The sequence below is a fragment of the Micrasema longulum genome, unplaced genomic scaffold (assembly GCF_059751315.1).
Source record: "Micrasema longulum isolate JH-2025_06_02 unplaced genomic scaffold, ASM5975131v1 h1tg000127l, whole genome shotgun sequence".
Taxonomy (NCBI): domain Eukaryota; kingdom Metazoa; phylum Arthropoda; class Insecta; order Trichoptera; family Brachycentridae; genus Micrasema; species Micrasema longulum.
Window position 1 is genome coordinate 2310235 of NW_028277333.1, and position 21954 is coordinate 2332188.

The 21954-nt window shown below is 33.5% G+C and overlaps 1 protein-coding gene across 2 annotated transcripts in view; it reads right to left on the reverse strand.

The window, feature by feature from the left end:
- The window catches only part of LOC148284377 (uncharacterized), a 472082-nt gene that overhangs the window by 227750 nt on the left and 222378 nt on the right, over nucleotides 1-21954 (reverse strand). Inside the window, exon 3 of one of the 2 annotated variants that reach the window (XM_088241185.1) lies at nucleotides 11258-11357. The exons of the other annotated variant lie outside the window; for it this stretch is intronic. Coding sequence (XP_088097311.1) covers nucleotides 11258-11317 — 60 coding nt within the window. The 5' untranslated portion in view covers nucleotides 11318-11357. The remainder of the gene's footprint in view (nucleotides 1-11257; nucleotides 11358-21954) is intronic. 2 annotated transcript variants of the gene reach the window in all.

A 21954-nucleotide genomic window follows, 5' to 3' on the forward strand; every position in this document is an offset into this window, starting at 1 on the left:
TACCCAGCGCACCACTTTCCTAAGTAAATTTGAATGCAGATGATGATATGAGAGAGATAAGTATGGAAGAAATTAAAAGTGCTGCTAAATAGATAAAGAATGGAAAAGCGCAACGTTTTAATAGTATTGCTACGGAGTACATAAAGGTGGGTGGAGATTGGAGGAGGGATGTTGTTATGCTTCTGTCCAGTGGAAAAAATTCTGGGTTAAGTGTGGAAATTATCGAGCTATCAGCCTTTTAACCGCTCTTGGTAGAATACATGGTAGAATACTGATTGAGGGAGCAAGAAACTTGACTAAAGATAGAGTGTGAAATAGATAAAACGGCTTTATGAATAGAAGAGGGTAAATACGTTTCTGGTTAACACCAAGAGATTTGAAAAAAGCGTTTTATGGTGTTGACAAAGAAAACAATGTGGAATATTTGATCGTAGTATGGAGTGCACGGAAACTTGATACGGGCTTTTGCGTCACTGTATAAGGACAACACAGCAAAAGTGAGGGTAAATGGGTTATTCACGTCGTGGTTTGACAATTTTAAAATAATCGAACAGGGATGTGTAATGACACCATGGTTGCTCAGCGATAACCGTATGAAAGAACTGAAAATTTTAAGGATTAGACCAATATCGGGTATTTAACTGTCAATGAGGAATTCCACTGTTTTCTAATTTATTTATTTTCTTTTAGCGTACTATTTAAGAAACTAATTTTTTTTTTTGTGCGTTATTTACAAAGATATGATTTTTTAAAGCTACATTTATTAAATACCGCGCCAAATGACTGTAATCAGTGTGTCACTTTTCAGTAGTGACGTCATGAAACGGTTGGCGTTCTTACTTTCACTGACCGCGATAAGTTGTATTTCTCCAGCTAATAACAAAACTGACAAGAATCTATGGAATATTGCTTTGATTACTTCATTTAGTTAATCGTAATTTGCTCATTTCTATGTTATGGTTGTTTTTACGAACGTTTCAATTTAGAAAAAACCTAGAAAGTTGACATAATCTCTGGTTGAAATGTCAACAAAGTATTATTTGCCGGATTTCAGGTCGTAGATCGAAATCGAATATTCGCCGCCCACAAATTATACTCTTTTTTTCTCTGGTCAAAACGTTCCTTACAAGGTGCGGGGGCTTTAAAGCGGAAACCGGAAATACTACACGTAGATATAAGGAGTGACGTCATTATTTACGATTTTAAAATGAATACTATTTTTAACATTTTTTATTTATTTTTGCGTGCGTTTTTTAGATATTTCATCCTACTCCAAAATTTTAAAATATTCACGTGTACACGAAAACATTTTAAAAATTTAACTACGGGTTGGGCTAAAATTCCTCATTGTCTTTTGTAAGCTGATGATACCTTGTTTTTTTTTAGTATGAAAGAAGACACCTTGGTAACAAAGATCTACGATGCATGCAAGATAAACGATTTGCTGATAAATGTTAATAAATCGAAAGATATGGTTTTCGAAAGAGATGAACGCAAGCCAAAACGTGAGATAATTCTTGTGAACGGAGATATTCTGAATCAGGTAAAAGAATGTGTGTATCTGGGATATACGCTTACTGAAGATGAAAATACTAAAAAATATATCGAAAGGAGGGTGAGTGCCGGGAACAGTGCATTAAAAACAAGCTTGGTAAATAAATGTTGGTCGCAAGAAACGAAATAAGGGATTCATTTACAAAATTATTAAAATGGGCAAAAAAAACTAACTCCCATAAATCCATAGGCCAAGTGAAAAAAATATTAATTTTTTCAGATACAAAGTTGTTTGTAGAGATTATTAAAATTGACTTAATCTTCTCTAGCATTATTTATTTGAACATCACTTGACGCGGTAGCCAAACTGCTTTATTCAGTCTACTTCATCATAAAACATAATATATGGCTAAGAATCCTAACACTTGAAAGTCCAAAGGAATACTTGCTCATGTTTGACTGTAAAGAAACTTTAAGAGTAATTCGTTAAAGCGGGGCTTGTTAGACAAAGAAAACAAAGCTCTTTAGAAATGAGATACTAACATCTTAATTTATGAAATATCAAAATTCAACACTTAAAGCGGTTTATCGGACCAAAATTTGTACCAAAATACGAAATATGATTCGCAATATCCTACTTTGCAAACATCGTGTAATTTTCTCATCAAAGGACGTATAACTTATAGTTACAGGAAACACCCAAAATAACTTGACTTTTTGCATGGTTCGTAAATAACAGTGTCGGTTACAGATGCGTTCAATAATTCATTTATGTGGTATAAATTTATAATTGATTTATTTCATTACCAAACACTAGAAGAAACTCGTTTGCCTTAATACTTTAATACAAAAGTAATCTCTTCAAGTGAAATCCTTTGTGAAGTTTCCAACTATTATTGACTACCAAGCACTGTCTGCCGGCATTGTTGCGGGAAAATTGTCCCTACTCCCTGAATTGGTCACAACCTCAGGACAAGGCTAATTTTCTATTCTCGGGTCGTTCGTTTTATGGTAACTCCACGTTTGTGGAGATTTTGATTTTCTGCAGATTTATAGGAAAGATTTTCCAATCGTAACGACAAAAATGCTACTCAATGGTCACTACTTTAGCGGATGAAAAAAAATATCGTTTGATACCTTTGCCATTGTTAAAAATTATAATTAAGATGAGTCAGTAAAAGATGCCTTCAAAATATTACGATGCAGCTATCTTTAATAAAATATTTTCTTTTCATTATAATAAAAGTTTTGAAATTAAATGAGCCTTGCTATCACTTGATATTTTTTGGCTTCATTTTAACTTTATATTCATCTTGTAAACGAATATAAACTGTATTTTCCATTTGCAAGTGAAATTTTTATAGCCCGACGTTCTAGAAAACATGATTACAATTGCTTACAATTCACATAACATTACCCACACAGAACTAATCCTCCTGTTTGAGAAACGCTAGCGTATAGAACATACAATGTATGAGAGTATACATAGAGATCTCCATTAGTTACTAAGATAAATACGGTATAAGATTCTCAATTGAAACGTAATTCACTCTCGTTCGAGATCTCAATCCTCTAATACACATACAAGAAGGTTTAATCTTTCGTTACCGCGACACATTTACCATCGCTCACAGCTTGTATATAAATTAGATTACGCGATAATATATTTTTTTTACTCATATGACGAGGTATTCCTCGTGTGATGACTTCTTGCACCAAGTATTTTTTTCTCTCTTTCTTGACTGATATTACGTTGTGCCCGCTCTCTCTAAGCTGATTTGTGGCACAAACGAAGAACGGAGCGCCTCGGTAACTGTTTGATTTAATTAAATTTATAAGCCCAAAACGGCTGTCATGACGCCAAAGCATCTCGACCGACCGAGAGTTTCCGAGGCGAGTGCACCGCTGTGCCTTATGGATTTGTAACCACCTCCTTTATATGAAACAGCCCAACTTCTGATCTTATGGTTTGTTCAAATTACGCCAGTTTCTCATTTCCCATGATATAAACCATACTAATCTTTGATTACTCGGAGTTTCTGTTTGCGAAATGAGTATTTGGATTTGAAGGCACCTCAAACGCCAAAGATTGAAGTAGGTACCCTATCGATTTGTAATACGACGCCCAACTCGTGAACAGTCGACAGATGAATACACTTCTTAACTCTTAAAAGACTGTGCTGAATAATCCCTTTGCAGCCGGTGGTGTAACACAATGTGACCACAAGCATAAGTCGAGATATTTTGAAATGTAAGCTAAAATACCAAATTATTTACAATGGTATGTGTTAAAAATGATCTTTATTCAAAGATGTTACATAAAAAATATAAAATTAAAGCATATTTATGCAAAATAAAGTTAGAAATTGTGTTCATTCCTTTTAAAATCCTGCTAGCAAGCGCTGCCGCCCGCGTCTGGTTGTCGACTGAATTCCGAATTACACTTACGACAGAATTTAGCGGAAATAGATCAACCGGGAGACTAGAAAGTATGCTATGCTAATACAACTCTTATTTGAATGCAAAAAAGAATATCAAATTTTTATTGCAAATAAATACTAGATTTTATTAGAATAAATAAAAACGCTGTTAAAACATATTCTTAGAATAATATTGAAATAAATCCTAAAAAAATAGCAAAAAAAACTTGTAAGAAATAAAATAATAGTACGTAATACGTGATATAATCAAATCATAATTAAACATACACAAAAATGACAACGTGAACACGTTTTTTAAAACTAGTTACGAACAAATTTTTTGAACACTTTAAATGAAATAACTTTGCACACTTCCTTGGGTACACTTCCACTTATTTGTTTGACCAATTAGCGCTTTCATCCCATTATGGACATCTTCAGACTGGCGAATATTATACAATGTAAAGATGATTTATAGAAATCAAAATATTATCTTAAGTGTGGAAATGAGTGGAAGTGTACCAAGTATTTTTGATTAATAACTTATATGTAAATGTATGTAAATATTACATCATTACAATGAAATTCCATCAAGAATTGTCAAAAAATAATTTAAATCAGATAAATTGTGAATAAATTGTAGAAACATTTCGGGAACACGGTGTGTTAAATACAGCGTCAGCTTAGTATACTACAAAAAACTTCACGCGACTGATGTGTTCTCTGTCCCACAAGTGGTATAATTCTGTATCGTGCTCTTTCGGTATTGTTTTCTCGGTCATTCAAGCTCCGCCCCTAACGAATAGTGTCCTTGTCGGTCTTCTGATATGCTATATTCTCGTGCTCTTTCTTATAAAATTTAATAAACCACTTATAATACTGGCATCTCTTTCGTTTGTTTTAATTTATTTTACAAAATGAAGAAATTGTTTTTTTATAGAAAAAGCCCGTGCATTTTTTATAAAAATGTTTCCTTATTTTGGTGTAAAAAAGTCCATATAAGGATTACAAAAAATATGAGTTGGTTATTTAAAAAAATAAGAGAGTTATTAAATGTTTTTTACCCGAGGTAGACATCCGTTACCGCATAGCCACACATGAGTTAAATGATGAGTGACTTCAAAATTAATTGCCAAGAGAATCTTAATTAAATTCTCCGAGTATTGTTCGGGTTTTGAGTCATTAATTATGTATAATGTAAACATTGTAAACTACGGTGTTACAGTAGATATAGTAAACATCATAAATCGTTCTTATTACAGGTCGAGCCGTGTGGTCATTAATGAGTTTCAGATAAATTGAATAAATAAATTAAACGCAAATTTTAATTCGACTCAATTTTTCATGTTCAATTTTTACTTTGCTGTTTAATAGATTATACATGTAGAAACAGTTACAAATTACCACGGGTTTTTAGCAAATATAGTTTTTTATCGAGTTTTCTGTGGTTTACTCGTCACTAGAGCAAATGCGGAGAAACTCCTAAAACAGGCCACAGCCGAAACATCCCAGCTGTGATCCTTCATCATTCCATGGCCACTCCCTAGTTGGAGCATATGGTGTCCACGAAGATCCTCCAGGCATCTTTGTCTGCTGCCAGCTCCTGTGCATCCCCCCAACTCAGATTTGCGTCCCATAGTTCTGACATGCACTGCCGGCGAACAGTCTGCAGTGGACAGTGGACGTCCAGGACGTCAAAAATTAAATGCCTTGTAAAGTAGGCAAGCGTAGTTATGGCTCTCAGGAGGCATCCGCAGTACATGGCTAAGCCAACCGTATCACCAGATCCTACGTCGACTAAGTAATATTTTTCTTTTTTTTTTAAAGAATACTGTTTTCTGAAGTGAACAAATAAATAACTATTACTTTGAAGTAAATACAAACCTTGTACATTATAAGTAAGTTAAAAAATATTACAACTCCCATACAAAAATATAAAAAATTCAAATATCTTTGATTATACAATGAAGGCCACTTTGTGTTTTAGTCATAAAAATTTAAAAATAAGAATATTTTAAACCTCAGATTCGTGGATAAAAAAAACTTTTTTTTTCTGTATTAATCACGGAATTATTTCAACATTTTTGGTCTTATTTTATATATTTTATGGATATTTTTTTTTTTAACATTAATTTCTTAAGAACACTATTCGGGGCTACACAGTAATATTTAACTGACCTTGGACTGGCATATGAAGCGTAAGATTAATCCCTACCTTCCTGTAACAGATGTTTGAAATATTCTTCATTCATTTTATCAATGAAGTGCCCTATGCACCGTCAGGTGCGTATAATGGTTTTATGATAATGATTCAAAAGCGATTTGATTAATGATTTAACAGAGGCTGCATCGGAAAGAGAAACATCATCTTGAACAGTAACACAAAACCCAAATCTTGGTTCTCAGATGAAATCAAAAGACAAGCAGACGAAAAAAATATAGTTACTTAGAATATTGAAGTCACCGAAAAATTCTAAAAATAAAACTGGTGAGAAATAAAGTCGATGAAGAGATTAACAAAATAAAACCTAATTTTCGGGAGAAATTTTTAAAAGACACGATTGTTATGGTGCGCAGAAGGTTTGAAAAATATTGAAAATTCAGCAAATCCAGTCGGTGAATACACACAGACAAATATAATATGAACAAAAAAGTGAAAAAATGAAAACGCACCTGAAATTTAAACAATCGATTGGAATACTAGCATAACAGTACCTATATTTAAAAGGGCCCAAAATAACAATCCTGAAAACCATAGAAGTATCTCGATACACAGCTCGTTGCTCAAACTCCTAACAAGTATTTTTAGAACTAAATTTAAGCAAAAAAGGAGCAGCAGGGATTCATGTGAAATCGTTTCACCACCACCGATGCCATTTTCATCATGACACAAAATTCAGAAAAATCGATTGAATACAATAAAACCGCGCACATATGCTTTATTGATCCGAAAAAAGCATTTGATAGGGTATTGCCGAACGAAGTCATCAAAATATTTTATTTTTTATTTTTGCACCACAACAGGCCAGGAGGCCTAATTAGAGTGGTGAATTACATCACAGAGCATCCAGGCTTGAGAAAAATCACATTTTTAATTTTTGTGTTCTCACCGGGAATCGAACCCGGAACCTTCCGTGCGTGAGTCAAGCCTCTTGACCACTACACCACGGAGGCCGCCGAGATTTTTAACAGAGAAAGAAATTTGGCCAGCTATTATTAAAACTAATCAAAACATTAACGCTGGCAACAAAACCAAAATAAAAGTCGATGTTGAAATCTCCAAATAAATCCCAGCTGCCAGTGCCATAAGACAGGGTGACAGTCTGAGCACTTTTCAATTATATTTAATTATGAACAAGATCATAGAGAAAGTGGCAAATCTAGGACTAGGTTACAAAATGGAAGATAAGGTCATCCAACGACCTCAATATAAAAACATAACGATGCAACCGTCGTAGCAAAATCAGAAGATGATTTACAACGCATGTTACACAAGTTTCACATAGCATTTCAGAAATTTAACCTGAGCATCTCAGTCAGTAAAACGAAACGCTTAACAACATCTAAGTATCCCAAGAGTTGCAAGCTGATGATAGGCGATAAGACAGTGGAAGTGGTCATGTCTTTGAAATATTTCGGTGTTGAAATCTTGAGCCACAGCGACCCATACTTCGAAGTGAGGGAACAAACTAATAAAGCCTAGGAAACATCTGTAAAAATGTATCGTATAGCACAATAAACACATGCGGGTTAGAAGCATGATCCGCACACACAAAACGTGTGTCAGACCAATCATGACGTATGCAGTAGAGATGAAGGCAGATACGGTGAGAACAAAAACCTGCTCAGAACGTCAGAGATAAAACTACTGGCAACAGAAGGAAAAACCCTAACGGACAGAATCCGGAATTAAGAAATTCGACAGATTTGCAATACCCTAAACGTAGTACGGTGGAGCAGACAGCATTTCAGGAATCACTATCTAGCCGATAACAGATCAACCGATCTGAACAAAGAAGAACAAGAAGAAAAAAAATTTAACGCAAGATCTTAAACTGATAATTAAATGACACAATCCTTTAAAAATGTGTTATTATCGTCCCTTTCCCTCGCTCTTTAGTTATCGAATGGAGTTTCTCGCTACTATCCGTGTTCCTGTTATGGGTTTTGTCGAATAAACAGATCTGGTGGCTTTCAAAAAGAATTTCAACACTTTTAAAAAGCTTTGTTATCATTTCGGTAAATTGATCATGTCCAATCAATTTAATCTCAGTCAGTGAAGAATAATTTTCCCTGATTTATTTAAATCCAATAAAGTGCATGATATAATTATATGTGTGTCTTTTTTAGGTTATCCTGTGAAAGTTGGATTCATTTCACATCTTGGCCATGTTTCGGCTACCATTTCATTCGTTGCAGATGTTTCGGCTACCATTGCAGGACCCATCTTCACTGTCATACAGTTTACACTGAAGATGGTAAACTTACTTACACGGGATCACCAAAAAATATACATATTGATAGCATTGACCGTGAAAATCTACGCAACTGCACATTGTTTACTTTTGGATTACCTTTTTTCAGCACAAAGATGCTAAGGGTACCAAATTACAGCGAGCTCTTTCAGGTAACTTTTCTCATTCGGCAACGATTAATTTTTCCGTGTAAATGGGCACCGCCAAGAAGATTTATGTCCTCAGATGCGGTGTGCGGTATAATGCATAATCAAATCGAGTTTTTTTTTTTAATCGCTTAAACAAACAAACTAGCCAGAATCCAGCTATCATACTATAGCAAGCAGAAAAAATAGAGACATACTTAGGGATACCAGTAATTAATAAATAGACCCGCCATTTTTTTATTTGTGTGTATATTTTAATGAGCGCTCGGGCTGAAAGGGTAATAAGAGGACTATAATTAAAAAATGAAACTATTTTTCTTGGTAGTTACCTCGCTTCAAGTCTCTGTGTCCTTCGCCGTATCCGATAGATCAAAAGAATCCTACTAACGCAGTATTATAGTGGCGATGTCGCTGTTTAAATTATGTTATTTCGATTTTGGCCAAATATCCAAACCTTTGCGTGATATGCTATAATAAATATGTAAGTCCCATTGTTATATTTATGTGAGTAATTTATAATATTATTTATTTATATTGTTATTCCTACAATACAGGTTAGTTAATCCGAAACTGTTAAAATTAATTAAATGGTATGGAGATATTATTTTAAATTAATAATTTTTGTAAATGTGACATTATTGTGAGGAAGATTTCCGAAATTAACGAGTATTACTTTTCAAACTCTTTAGTAGAAATTTAGCATATCTAGCGCGTTGTACCAATTTATAATATACGTAAATAACCGAACACAAGTAGCAAATAAACATACGCACATTGCTCTATTTTTGTGTCCTACTTTAAGGATCAGTAGCTACTTCACACATAAGTTAGGTACTCATCACGTTATAACATAAATATTTGAATGTAAATCTGTCATTTGATACTTGATAAGTTCCGCGCGGCTGACGGATTCCAAACATACTTAGCTTTACTCACTCATACCACTTCTTATTTCGGTAGGTAATATCCATTTCACTCACTCGCGCTTGTGTGGAGAGTCTTCGCTCTACCTGAGACCTTTTTTCTACCGATTTCTGAATATTTATAAAAAATATACCAGCGCTTAGATACTTCAGTAAATTTAACATCTAAATTTTGTTTATAAAAACGAACTTCAACCAACTCAAAAACAAAGGCTCATCTTCAATATCCTTACTTTTATAATTATTTATTGTTGTGTTTCACACAGTCTGTGAGTCTGTCACAAAGTAACATTGATGTTTCTTAAACACAAAATCTTGTGGCCTATACTTAAAATGCAGCGGAATTTGTGTCATAATGCAATTTAGTTACTGTATTTCAACAGCAAAGACAGCTATTACAAACTGTAAATTATTAGCTCCATCTTCGACAGATAATACTTTCTAGCAAGTTAATTAATCTACAAACCGTTTTAAAGAGTAAAAGGAAAAAATAATTTAAAAATTAACTTAAATACTGGTTTAATAGTTTACATGAGAGTGATACATTATGACGAGATGTATGAAAAGTACAGCCGTGAATGCACCCTCTCTGCCCTACCCCGTAGATATAGCGCAACAGTAGATGTAGAACCTTCTCACTACCTACTATGCACATTAAATCAAACTTATTTGCCTTTTTAACGTCAGCGTATTTTTATAAAACATTTAATTTAATTGTGATTCGATTATCGAATTTCAAATCGTGCTATAAAACATTATCCGCAGGTACTAGGTATCTATATTTATTTGAAACTATGCTAAGCTAAGGAATCACAATAGGTATAACAAGTAGTGGAATCGAATGTCGGCCCTTAGATCCAGAGACCGCAACTCTACCGCAAAATAATAAAACTACTATAATTATGATACCAACTGGTTACGTACGTGTTTCAGTACGCCCATATGTTTCATGATAGCTACGTGAATGAATGAATGAAATATAATTGTGAATGCATTTTAGATTTATAAGTTTATATTAATGTAATAAATACTTACAATATGTTGAAGTTGGTGTTTATAATGCGTTCAATGTACGTAATGTGAACGAACATGTAGGTTATTAGGTAAGATTTTGATACCCGGAAGGTACAAGGAAAACTTTTTAAGCTGCTTAAGTGATAATAAGTTATATTATTTTTCACGAAAATTGTCCGCTCCTTGGATAAAGTGCGCCATAAATTGAAATTTATTGCTCAAGTACTGTATTATGCTTAAGGTTTCTTAATGACTCAGATAACTTCATCCAAAACGAATGTCTTAAGAAAATTATTTATTAGCGTGAATTCCTTTAATCTCTTCATTTACACATAATTGGATCTGAAATATATATTTCTTTTAAACAGATATCGTAAACAAAACAAAAAAATACTAACGTCATGAAATTTAATACACATCTGGTGTATTAAATTAATTAACAAAGCCTGTTCAGTGAATACAGAAAAATAGCTTGACAATATTTACAGACTTTTGTTAGGTCGTAAGCCCTTTAAAAGTCTACACTTTCATATTACTTTTTACAGAAGGTTTGTAATCTTCATAAAAAATACGAAACAAATTGGTCATACCAGGAATTATATTAGTAAATAATAATATTATTTAATGGTTTTTTTTCTGAAATGTTGAAGTCTAGACATTTACAGGGCTTATGGCTTGCATTATTATTTGTACCTTCTTTTTATGAGATACAAATAAAAATATCACTTCATAATTAGCAGCCAGTAGTTTGCATGATGTGCGTGTACTAAATGATTTAATTATACCTTAAAATATAGTTGCTTTGTTTGGTTTTCATCTGCGCATCTTGTTTCTCCTCCCAACATCCAAAATGTTGCTTTTCAGGATCTGACAATGTCCTCTGATCTGGAATATTTCCACTGCCCTTTAGATATATTTTATTTTATTCAACTACACGCGAATCACAAAATTAACGCAATACCCATTCGCCTTTGCAAAAAATAAAATCGCAATAAGTTGATACGAGATATTGTGAACTGTTTAACTGTGATCGCGGATTCGGGGGGTACACGATATAATAATTTGGCATTAAATACTCTTACGGCAGAAATGACGAAATGTGAATATTTGATATGATTAAAAAAAACACTTAATGTTAATTAAATCATTTTAATAAATTCTTAGCATATTGAGACAAAGTCAATAGTTAAACTTAAGTAATTATCAAAATAAAATTCAATATAACGTAATTAAAATGTTTGTTTATTTTGAAATTATGATACAAAATACCAGTTCTAAATAATCACATAGACACACACAGCAAAATATTACTGGGCCAGTAATCCTTAAGTCTACAACGCGCATGTCGCAAGATTATGAAGAAAGAGAAAAAATAAAGCACTGAAATATAAATCATTAATATTTCACATAAATAAGTATATAATTTTTTTAATTTTTTTTATATTTTTTATTTTTGTTTATTAAGAAAAACAACAGCAGTACAAAAAAATATACACAACATTATAAAAAAAACATAGAATAAAGCCAAATCAGTTTTCCACATAAATACAATTATAAAAATCCAGTTCAGTTAAATATAATTCATAGAAGTGCATGTGTGCGAGTTTTTTTTTGTGTGTGAGGATGCGTGTGTAAAAAAGTGGAGTGTGGTTTTGGTAGGTATGTGAATATGTGTGTGATTGTATATGGGTGTGAGGGTAGGTTTAAGGACAGGGTAAGTGTGTATTTGATATGAGTGAATAGAAAAAATTAAAAATTATAATGTAAAAATATATATATATTTTTTTTTATAACGAAATATAATTTTTTTCAAAAAATAGTTTTTTAATTTTGGTTTTAAAAGTGAGTTTACTGCAATTAAATATGTCTATGTTATTGAAAAATAAATTATCATTACGCGTCAAACGAATCAGAGGAGAGTTCTGTGCATAGTTGGTGCGAACTGTGGGTACATGGAAAAGAGATAGATTCGTGTGACGGGTGCGGTAGCCAGGTACGTTAAGGGCCAACTCAGAAACCAGAACAGGACTATCAAGACGTCCATTAAGAATGTCATGTAAAATACCCATATCTAATAACAAACGACGATCCTCAAGACTAAGTATATTATGTTTATGACAAGAAGTTTTATAGTTAAGGTCCGTAAATCTGGATCTCCAATTGAGATGTCTCAAAAATGTTTTTTGAATATTTTCAAGCCTTATCTTGTGTATGGAATACTGGGGAGACCACACAGAGGAGGCATATTCAAGGAGACTACGAACGTAAGCGAAATAAATTAATTTGATACTACCAATATCATTAAAAACTTGGCAAGTGCGGATAAATAAAAATAAAGAATGTCATAAACCTGGTCATTGAAAGCACACACTATGTTATATGGAGGCATTCGAGATGTGGCTTCGCACAAAAATGCTATGCATACCAGACATATAGACAGATTTAGTCAGCAATGTAAACAATGAGGGCCAACTCAGAAACCAGAACAGGACTATCAAGACGTCCATTAAGAATGTCATGTAAAATACCCATATCTAATAACAAACGACGATCCTCAAGACTAAGTATATTATGTTTATGACAAGAAGTTTTATAGTTAAGGTCCGTAAATCTGGATCTCCAATTGAGATGTCTCAAAAATGTTTTTTGAATATTTTCAAGCCTTATCTTGTGTATGGAATACTGGGGAGACCACACAGAGGAGGCATATTCAAGGAGACTACGAACGTAAGCGAAATAAATTAATTTGATACTACCAATATCATTAAAAACTTGGCAAGTGCGGATAAATAAAAATAAAGAATGTCATAAACCTGGTCATTGAAAGCACACACTATGTTATATGGAGGCATTCGAGATGTGGCTTCGCACAAAAATGCTATGCATACCAGACATATAGACAGATTTAGTCAGCAATGTAAACAATGTATGAATTGTCAAAATATATACGGGTCTATACGATTTCCTATTTGGATCACATCCTGCGTGGAGACAAAAATAAAAACCTCCAACCTGTACTAATGGGCAAGATTGAAGGACAACGTGGACCTGGCAGAAGGCAAACATCTTGGCTGCGGAATATAACAGACTGAACCGGATTGAAGTGCGCGGCCTTATTAGGAATTACTGCCAACGTTAAGGACACCTGATAGGGTTTACAAAATATGCAATGCAAGTTATCGAAAATAATATAAATGGTAATATTTTATAAATCACTAGCGGACTCGACATGCGTTATACTGCCCGAACGTTGGCTTGCCTGCTATTAGCTTGGAAAATTACTTGTTTATGATAGAACTTCAAATCTAAAAAATATTTATATTCTAATTTTGAATTCTTTTTGCCAATGTCAAACTCGGCTCTTCTTACCAACAGGGATGCACTTTATTCATGAATGCGATTTTTTTTAATGAATTAAATGTCAGTTAATATTATTTTAGTATTATCGAAAATTCAGTTAAAAGAAATAAATAGGAAGAAATTATAAGGAAAGTAAGGAAATAATCTGATTGAGATCCATAAAAAGCGAATGTTGTTTGTAAACATTCAAAAACAAACTTTTTTTAAACACAAAAAAAACAACATCCTTCCATTTTTTTGTACTTGCATTCTCGTTGAATGCAACCCTGGAGGGTCGATGAAAAAAATATCTATGCTCCTAACTTTTTATTTTACACATTCGATTGAACATTTTAATATCTACGAACACGCCCAGCGCAAAGATCTACATTTTGCTGAAAACCGCACGTAAATCGATTAAGCCGTTTAGGAGGAGTTCAGTGACATCACACGTATGGAAGAATTATATATATAAAGATAAACTTAATAATAGATAGACAGACGCTTTCGAAATGTGGTGCTGGCGTAGAATGCTGCGGATACCATGGACAGCACATAGGACTAAAGACTTTCTTTCACTGTACGAATCTGAATCCCACTTCGACCATGTTATGAGACGAAGAGACAATTCGTAAAGATTAGTGATTCAAGGACTAGTAGAGGAAACTCGATCTCGCGGAAGAGGTCCTACTCGGTGGACAAACTTGGTGACATAAGCGGCTGGCGTTCCTCTTCAGGAGGCCTCCAGAAGCGCTGAAGATAGAAGCGGATGAAGGCGGAAGTTCGATTAAACATAATATACGACTTAACATTAAAAATACATTTATGGTGTAATATCAAATACATTTTTTTTTATCTCACCACTTACGGGGAAACGGCATGGTTGTTTGTTTATGAAGAATACTAGTGCATGCTAGTGGAGTAGTATCTTGATAATGTGACATGTGACAGGTACACACCTTTCTAGTCACATGAGTTGAAAGGGTTTCGAAAAAACAACCTTTTATAAGTATCATATTTACCGGGCAAGATATAAACCACCACATTTTTAGCCTTTTTTTAATTTCGTATTTTTTTTTCTCACTGGTTTTGGTATTCGAGATACATTTTGTTTTAATACCGGGCTGTGGTCCCGCGGTCCGTGTCGCGGACTCACGGATCAGAGTTCCGAGGTTCGGACCTCACTCTACCACAACTGGGTTCTCAGTTTCGAAAAGTAGTTATTTACAACTCGTTGAAAATGAAATATGAGGGTCAATTATAGGAACACAAATATTTCTTTTAATTAAAAAAAAAGAAACATACATTTATGTACATTCGCTCCAAACATTTTTATATCTAGTTAATATACCAAGTAGTAAAAAACACGAAGTATTCAACACGCATGAATTTGAGGCACATAAGTTTAGACGGCCATAAAAAGAATATTTATATGACAACGGAGATGAAGAACATCGAATAGAAGTCAAAGCATTTACAGGACAATGACCTGTCTTTGGCTGGTTTAAATGACCACTTTGCATTGTGTAACATTCACTATTCTGCATCTGTGCATGTTTAAACATCTACATTCCTTCAATTCTTCCATCTGTTGGTCAATGTGAAGTTAAAAAGCTGAAACCTTTATTGATGCGGGTGAGATTCTCACTGAATTATTTCACCTGCGTACTTGGTAACGCCTGAAAATATTTTTCTATTTACATACAGTGTGTGAAGTGGCCACTTAAATCAGCCAATGACAGGCATATGTCATGTTGATGCCTAGAGTTCTGTTGGATGCTCGATACCTTCGACCTCGGGACTGTAAACAAGGCCTGCCCTCTCGCGATACGCGTGTTCGAAGAAAACAGGGAACGTTTGATTTTAGGTAAACTAATTGACGTTATGGTTTTCAGTGTCAATCCTGGAATTAATGAAAGGAGTAAGAACTTACGGTTTCCTCCCTTTGGCACTGGTCCAGAAAGACACCGTTATCGTTTGCACTGGTCACTTTGCACGTTTTCTTATATGCTGGTGATTCGAAATCACTGTCACGCTCGCGGTACGGTTTTCGTTGTGTTGTCACGCGTTGCTTTCTTGACTCGCCGTCAGGGAGAAGTAGGTATATTGGGATTCAAAACAAGGACCACCGGAATCAAAGGAAGGAATGGCTTGACACTTGAATAAAAGAAAATGAATCCAAAACAGTTCTATATTCCCTTCATTGAAATGTTCTTCATCTCTTGTAATATATTAATATTGATAACTCCCAAGGGGATTGAATCTAGCTGTCTCCAAAAATTTGGACAAACCCCAAATATTCCGGTGAGGCATTGCATCGATTATATACTATTAATCACGTTGTCCAGATGTTGATTAAAATTGATATTAATTAAATAATTTTAATTTTAGTATTTTTACTGTCGGCCTCGTGGTGTTATGGTCTGCACGTCTGCCTACCATGCAAGAGGTCTTAGGTTCGATTCCTGATATGGTCGACATGAAATATTTATTTTAAAGGCTGTTTTTACACTAGAATATTACATAGTCCCTGGATTGGTCTCAGGAGCGTAAAACTGATCACCATCAGAATTATCATGATCAAGATACGCTGCGATTGGTGAAACATGTACTTACCTATGCGTAAGGTGCGAGAACTGAATGACGATTTATTATTACTATGCATAATTAATTCATTCATAATATGCATTATATTGTATCCCAACTCAATATAGGGCTCTTGGCTTTATAAAGTTAGGGACACGTAATAATCCTTGGACATTGTGTATCTTTGTATGAACAAACAAAAAAATTGTTGATATAAATAACAATTTAAATTATGAATAATTATTAAATGTAGTTAAAGAGCCTCGCTTTTATGCATTTATTGCGGCAATTAAATAAATAAGAACAAATGACCATGGTATATTTGGTTTATAAACCGACCAGTATTGTTTTAAATACACTAGCAATAATTAAATGACTGGTAGATCAAAATCCGCTGAGCAGTTTTTTGTTGAATTTGATAAAAATACGGGGCTTTATGAGCGACCGTTGATAAATTAAATTCGTTAATTAAAAAATTCTCAAACATAAAACGCATAAAGCTATTTTTCATATTTAATAAACATAAAATTCTTTGCGTATTAATATTTTTTCAACTGTCATTCATATTTCAGTGAGTTTCTACATGAACATTCTAATTACAATATAATAATATAATTTATTTTTTTACAAAAACTGCATTTTCAAAATTTATTTTCTATTATAGTAAATAAGTAATCCATTGCTAGAGTTTAACTGGAGTTAAACAGCTCGTCATTACGGTGCATGACCGAACTACCTGTCTAAATTACTAATTATATTCCTTTGTTAAAGGTTCGTTAACAATAACGGAGGAGGCACTTCTAACGAATTGTTAAGTTAGTCTGATGTTTGAAAGATTAAACTTTAGGGTAAATATTTCACTGACGAATTTGTCCCGGAATATTTAAGGACACTGCGCTTTATAGAATATTAAGCAATTGAATAGGAAATGTCATCACAATAATAGATACTTAGATTTTTCAAATAATAAAAGGTTAAAAACATTCGATTGAAGGGGCAACGCTCTTATGTCTTGTGACGTGAAACTAATTTTTGGAATGCATGTCTAATAAATGAAAACGTTTTGAAATATATCCAGCATACATTATACCTCAACAATATTTTGAGTTTGTCCAAATGTTTGCAGACAGACTGGATTTCCTCCCCGGGAGCTATTTACATGTAAATTTGTTATAACAGAGGGAAATAATTTTTGAGAAAGAATATGGATGTCTAGGCATTAACAGGGCTTATGACCTGTCATGGCTGGTTGAAGTGGTCATTTAACATACTGTGTAACATTCACCATCCTGTCTATGATTCAATTTCACATTTCCTCAACTCTTCCATCTGTTGACTTTTTGTGAACAAAAGAGCTGAAAACTTTATCATGTGGAGAGATTCATCCGAGTGAACCATTTCCCCTACTCAGCAAAACCTAAAAACAATTTTACAATTTTCATACTTCTTATCATATTAGTTAGTATAATCAACAATGTTTTGAGTACGGCCAAATGTTTGTAGACTGGGTGGATTTCTTTGATGGGGAGTTATTCAAATCTAAATTTATTGTATCAGAGGGAAAACATTTTTGAGAAGGGAATATGAAAGTCTTGGCATTTACAGTGCTCACACAAACCAGCCAACGATCATAGGCCCTGTAAATGTCTAGACTACCATATTCTCTTCTTAAAAATGTTTTTCCTCTGTTACAACAAATTGAGAAATACGATATACCTTTATAAAAAAAAACATTGTACATATTATATTTATTGGGGATTGCGTCACAGTTTATAGTGACAAGCAGGAACCACCCATGCCTGTGAACTTGCCCCGACGCGCAGGAAAATCCGTGTCGAGTCGGAGCACTTCCAAGTGGAAGTTCCAAGGCACACATTAACATACATACCCATACATACACACATAAAAACATATATATTCGCACATATATACGTTCAAGATGACATCAACAACCGATGAAAACTTGTAAATATTAACGAAATGGTTATGAACGATCGCCGAATCACAATCAGAGAAGTCGCTGATGTAGTTGCTATATCGATTGAATCATGCCATGAATTTTTTTTCTAATGTTTTGGGCATAAAACGCCTGGATTTGTGACAAAACAGTTCATGGCTTTTGCACCACGATAATGCACCTGCTCAGTCAAAAATTCATGTTTCCAAAACTAAAGAGAACTTTAAAGGGCCGTCGCTTTACAAGCATAGATGACATTAAAAGCGCATGGCTGAAGGAGCTACAGGCTATCCCAAGGATCGAGTTTAGAAGTGTTTCGAGGATTGGAAGAAGAACTGGCTCAAGTGCATAATATTTAATGGAGACTATTTCGAAGGCGACAACATTAATGTAGACGAAAAAATGATTTTTTTAAAATAACGAAAATTCAAGTTTTTTTAAAATACACCTCATCATGAACATATTATATTTTATAAAAACATATAAAGTTGAAACATAGCGTACTAAGTATTGGTCGTCCACTAGTTATTCCTTATTCTATAACTGTGATCTATTCCCATTCAACCCATTACTCGAACCAGATTTAAATTTTGGAAATGATTCTAAGTGTTCTATAAAATAAGATAAAAACAATACAATTATACATATAACACAGTTTTTAAATTTATTTTGATATATTTTACTATATTATAATAATACTTAACATACATAGGTGAATAAAAATAAAAATAAGATATACCAACAAATTAGGAATGGCAAAAATTATAAATTCTTATTTTGTTGGTATTGTTGCAATGTTTTCATGTTAAATGCTTTAGGTATAATACGAAAAGTCTTGTGCTAAGGACCTCAGGGGTTTACAATAACTAAAAATATACAGATGAAGAGGTAGCTCATCCTAAAGTCTAGCATCTTAACAGAAAAGGATAGCTGAAAAATGATAATAATGATCTATTACATAAAGGTAAGGTAAGGTCTTATATACTGCGGATGCCTCCTGAGAGCCGTAATCACGCTTGCCTACTTAACAAAGCATCAGAAGCAAGACGTCCACTGCTGACAGTTTGCCGGCAGTTTATGTCAGAACTTCGGGACGAGAACAAGTCAGGACTTGGGATGACGCGAAGAAGTCGGCGGCCGATGGAGATGCGTGGAGGCTCTTTGTGGATAACATATGCTCCAGCTAAGAAGCAGACATGGAACCATGTAAATGATGAAGGTCTTACCTTACGCTAAAGGTACAATCCCGTGTATATTTCTTTCTCGAAGATGTTTATCTTAATTCTGTTGTAATATCTACAATGTTTGGGTATGTCCAAATGCTAGCAGACTGGCTGGATTTCATCCCTAGGGAGTTATTAATATATAAATTTATTTCAACAGAGAGGTAAAACATTTTTGAGAAGGGAATATAGAAGTTCAGGCATTTACAGGGTTTGTGACCTGTCATTGGCTGGTTTAAATGTTTCACTACTTATGAGCTCAAATTTAATGACTTCCTAGGGGGTGGAATTAAATGTTTAACTACAAATATTCGCAATTACTCTTAATAACATTGTTATTAAAACATAAGTAATACATACATGGTTAATTAAATCTCAGTAAAATCACACAGCACAATACACGACGCAATTTATAGATGCAGAATAACAAAAACATGAATAGAATTACGCCAATGCCTCTTCTGTGCGGCTGAATGATTATGCATTCACGGTGAATTCCAAAACCACCGATAAGAGAAATCTGATTTGAAGAACTTGAAATGCAAGGCAATCAAGATAATAACAGTCATGGCAAAATGATTGACTTTTTTAAATTTATTTTTTATTATTTATTGGGGATATCAACAGTAATACATGTTACTAAAATATAACAAATAATATATACAGAGAATAAAACCATTGACGGATATCCACAGAAATACCTTAAATACACGCACAATACATACTAGTGTATTTGTGTGAGTGTAAGTGAGTGAGAGGGTGGGTGAGTGGGTGTTATATTGGAATGAGGGTGGACATGTGTGTTAATATTGCACAAGTGTCAAGTGTCGAAAATATAAATAAATATAAAATATTAATAATTAGCGAAAAAATATAATAAAATAAAATAAAATGAGTAAATTAAGACTTTATTATTGAAAATAAGTATAAGACAAAAAGTATGTTTTAAGACGCGCATTTTAAATGTTATTTTTTTACAATCAAATGGATCAATAGGGGGAAAGTTCAAATTATATTTACTAGCAAAACGTATAAGTGGAGAGTTCTGGTTATAGTTCGTACGAACTGCTTGCACATGAAATAGAGAGCTCGACGTGTGACGGGTGCGGTAGCCGAGGACATTTGATGATAACTCCGACAAAAGAGCCGGACTATCAAGGCGTCCACTGAGTATGTCATGAAGCACCCCCATGTCCAACAGTAGACGGCAATCTTCTAAAGTAAGCAAGTAGTGTTTTTTGCTTAAGGCACCAACATATGATCGTAATTTACACATATAATAACATATATATCGCCATAAGAATAAATTAAGAATAATTTATTTGTCACTTTCAGAATCAATTATAAGATACGCTTTAACCTCATGGGGTTTTTCCAGTAATACAAACATAAACCTTGTTTAAAACTTACAAAATTCAATGATCAAATTTTTAATTGAAAGAAAATTGTATTGTCAGCGATACGATATTCCAATATCCTTATTGTATAAATCTATAAATATTTTATCCGTTAGAGCTTTATTATGGTCCAAGCTGGTTTTTCAACATACGTCTCTATCTGAATATGGAAATAAATTGGAGCATGTATATAATACTCGGTTCACTAGTGTAGATGGACTAGCTCTCCCTTAATTCAATAATAAACATGGGAAAAGAACACTAGAGTACAATATACCAAAAATGTATAATATGCTCCCATTAAATATAAAAAATCAAAAAAACCTATCTGGCTCAAGAGAAAGACGTCTGCTGAGAATCTGGCTTTAAGAACGTGTTTTTTGTATTAAAGTTTTTTTGTATTTTTCTTTTTGATTTGGACAATTTTTTTATTTTCGATATACTCGTACATATTTTCCTTATTTTCCATAGTAATAAGGGTTTTTATTTGTTTATAGAATTTAAGAGATAAGATTATGTATATATATTAGAACTTAACTATAAGCACCTGAGCAAGCTGACAAACTGCATTATATGCAGTTCAGTAGGACTTGATTATTTATATGTTAATTTTTGTATGCTTTTAATAAAAAAATATTTAAAAAAAACAATTTTAGAACAAATGCTTATTGGATATTCCTTAATTATGCAATACGCGTGGGTCCAATATAAGGTGAGCTTTTTGAAGAAGAACAGAATAAATAATCCATTAAATTTAAATTTCAAAACCATTTTTACTGTTTCCTGGAAAAAGTTGATTTTATAGATTGGTGATAATGCACGCCGACTATGCATGAACCTCAGAGTAATAATTCGCTTTCGCTTATAGAGATGCTCACTCGATCTATCTCATACAACAAGAGCGTTATAACAATTTGGCATGGTTTTCGGTTTAACAACTAACGTGAAACGAACGCGTTTGGTTTGCGCTTGCAATTTTC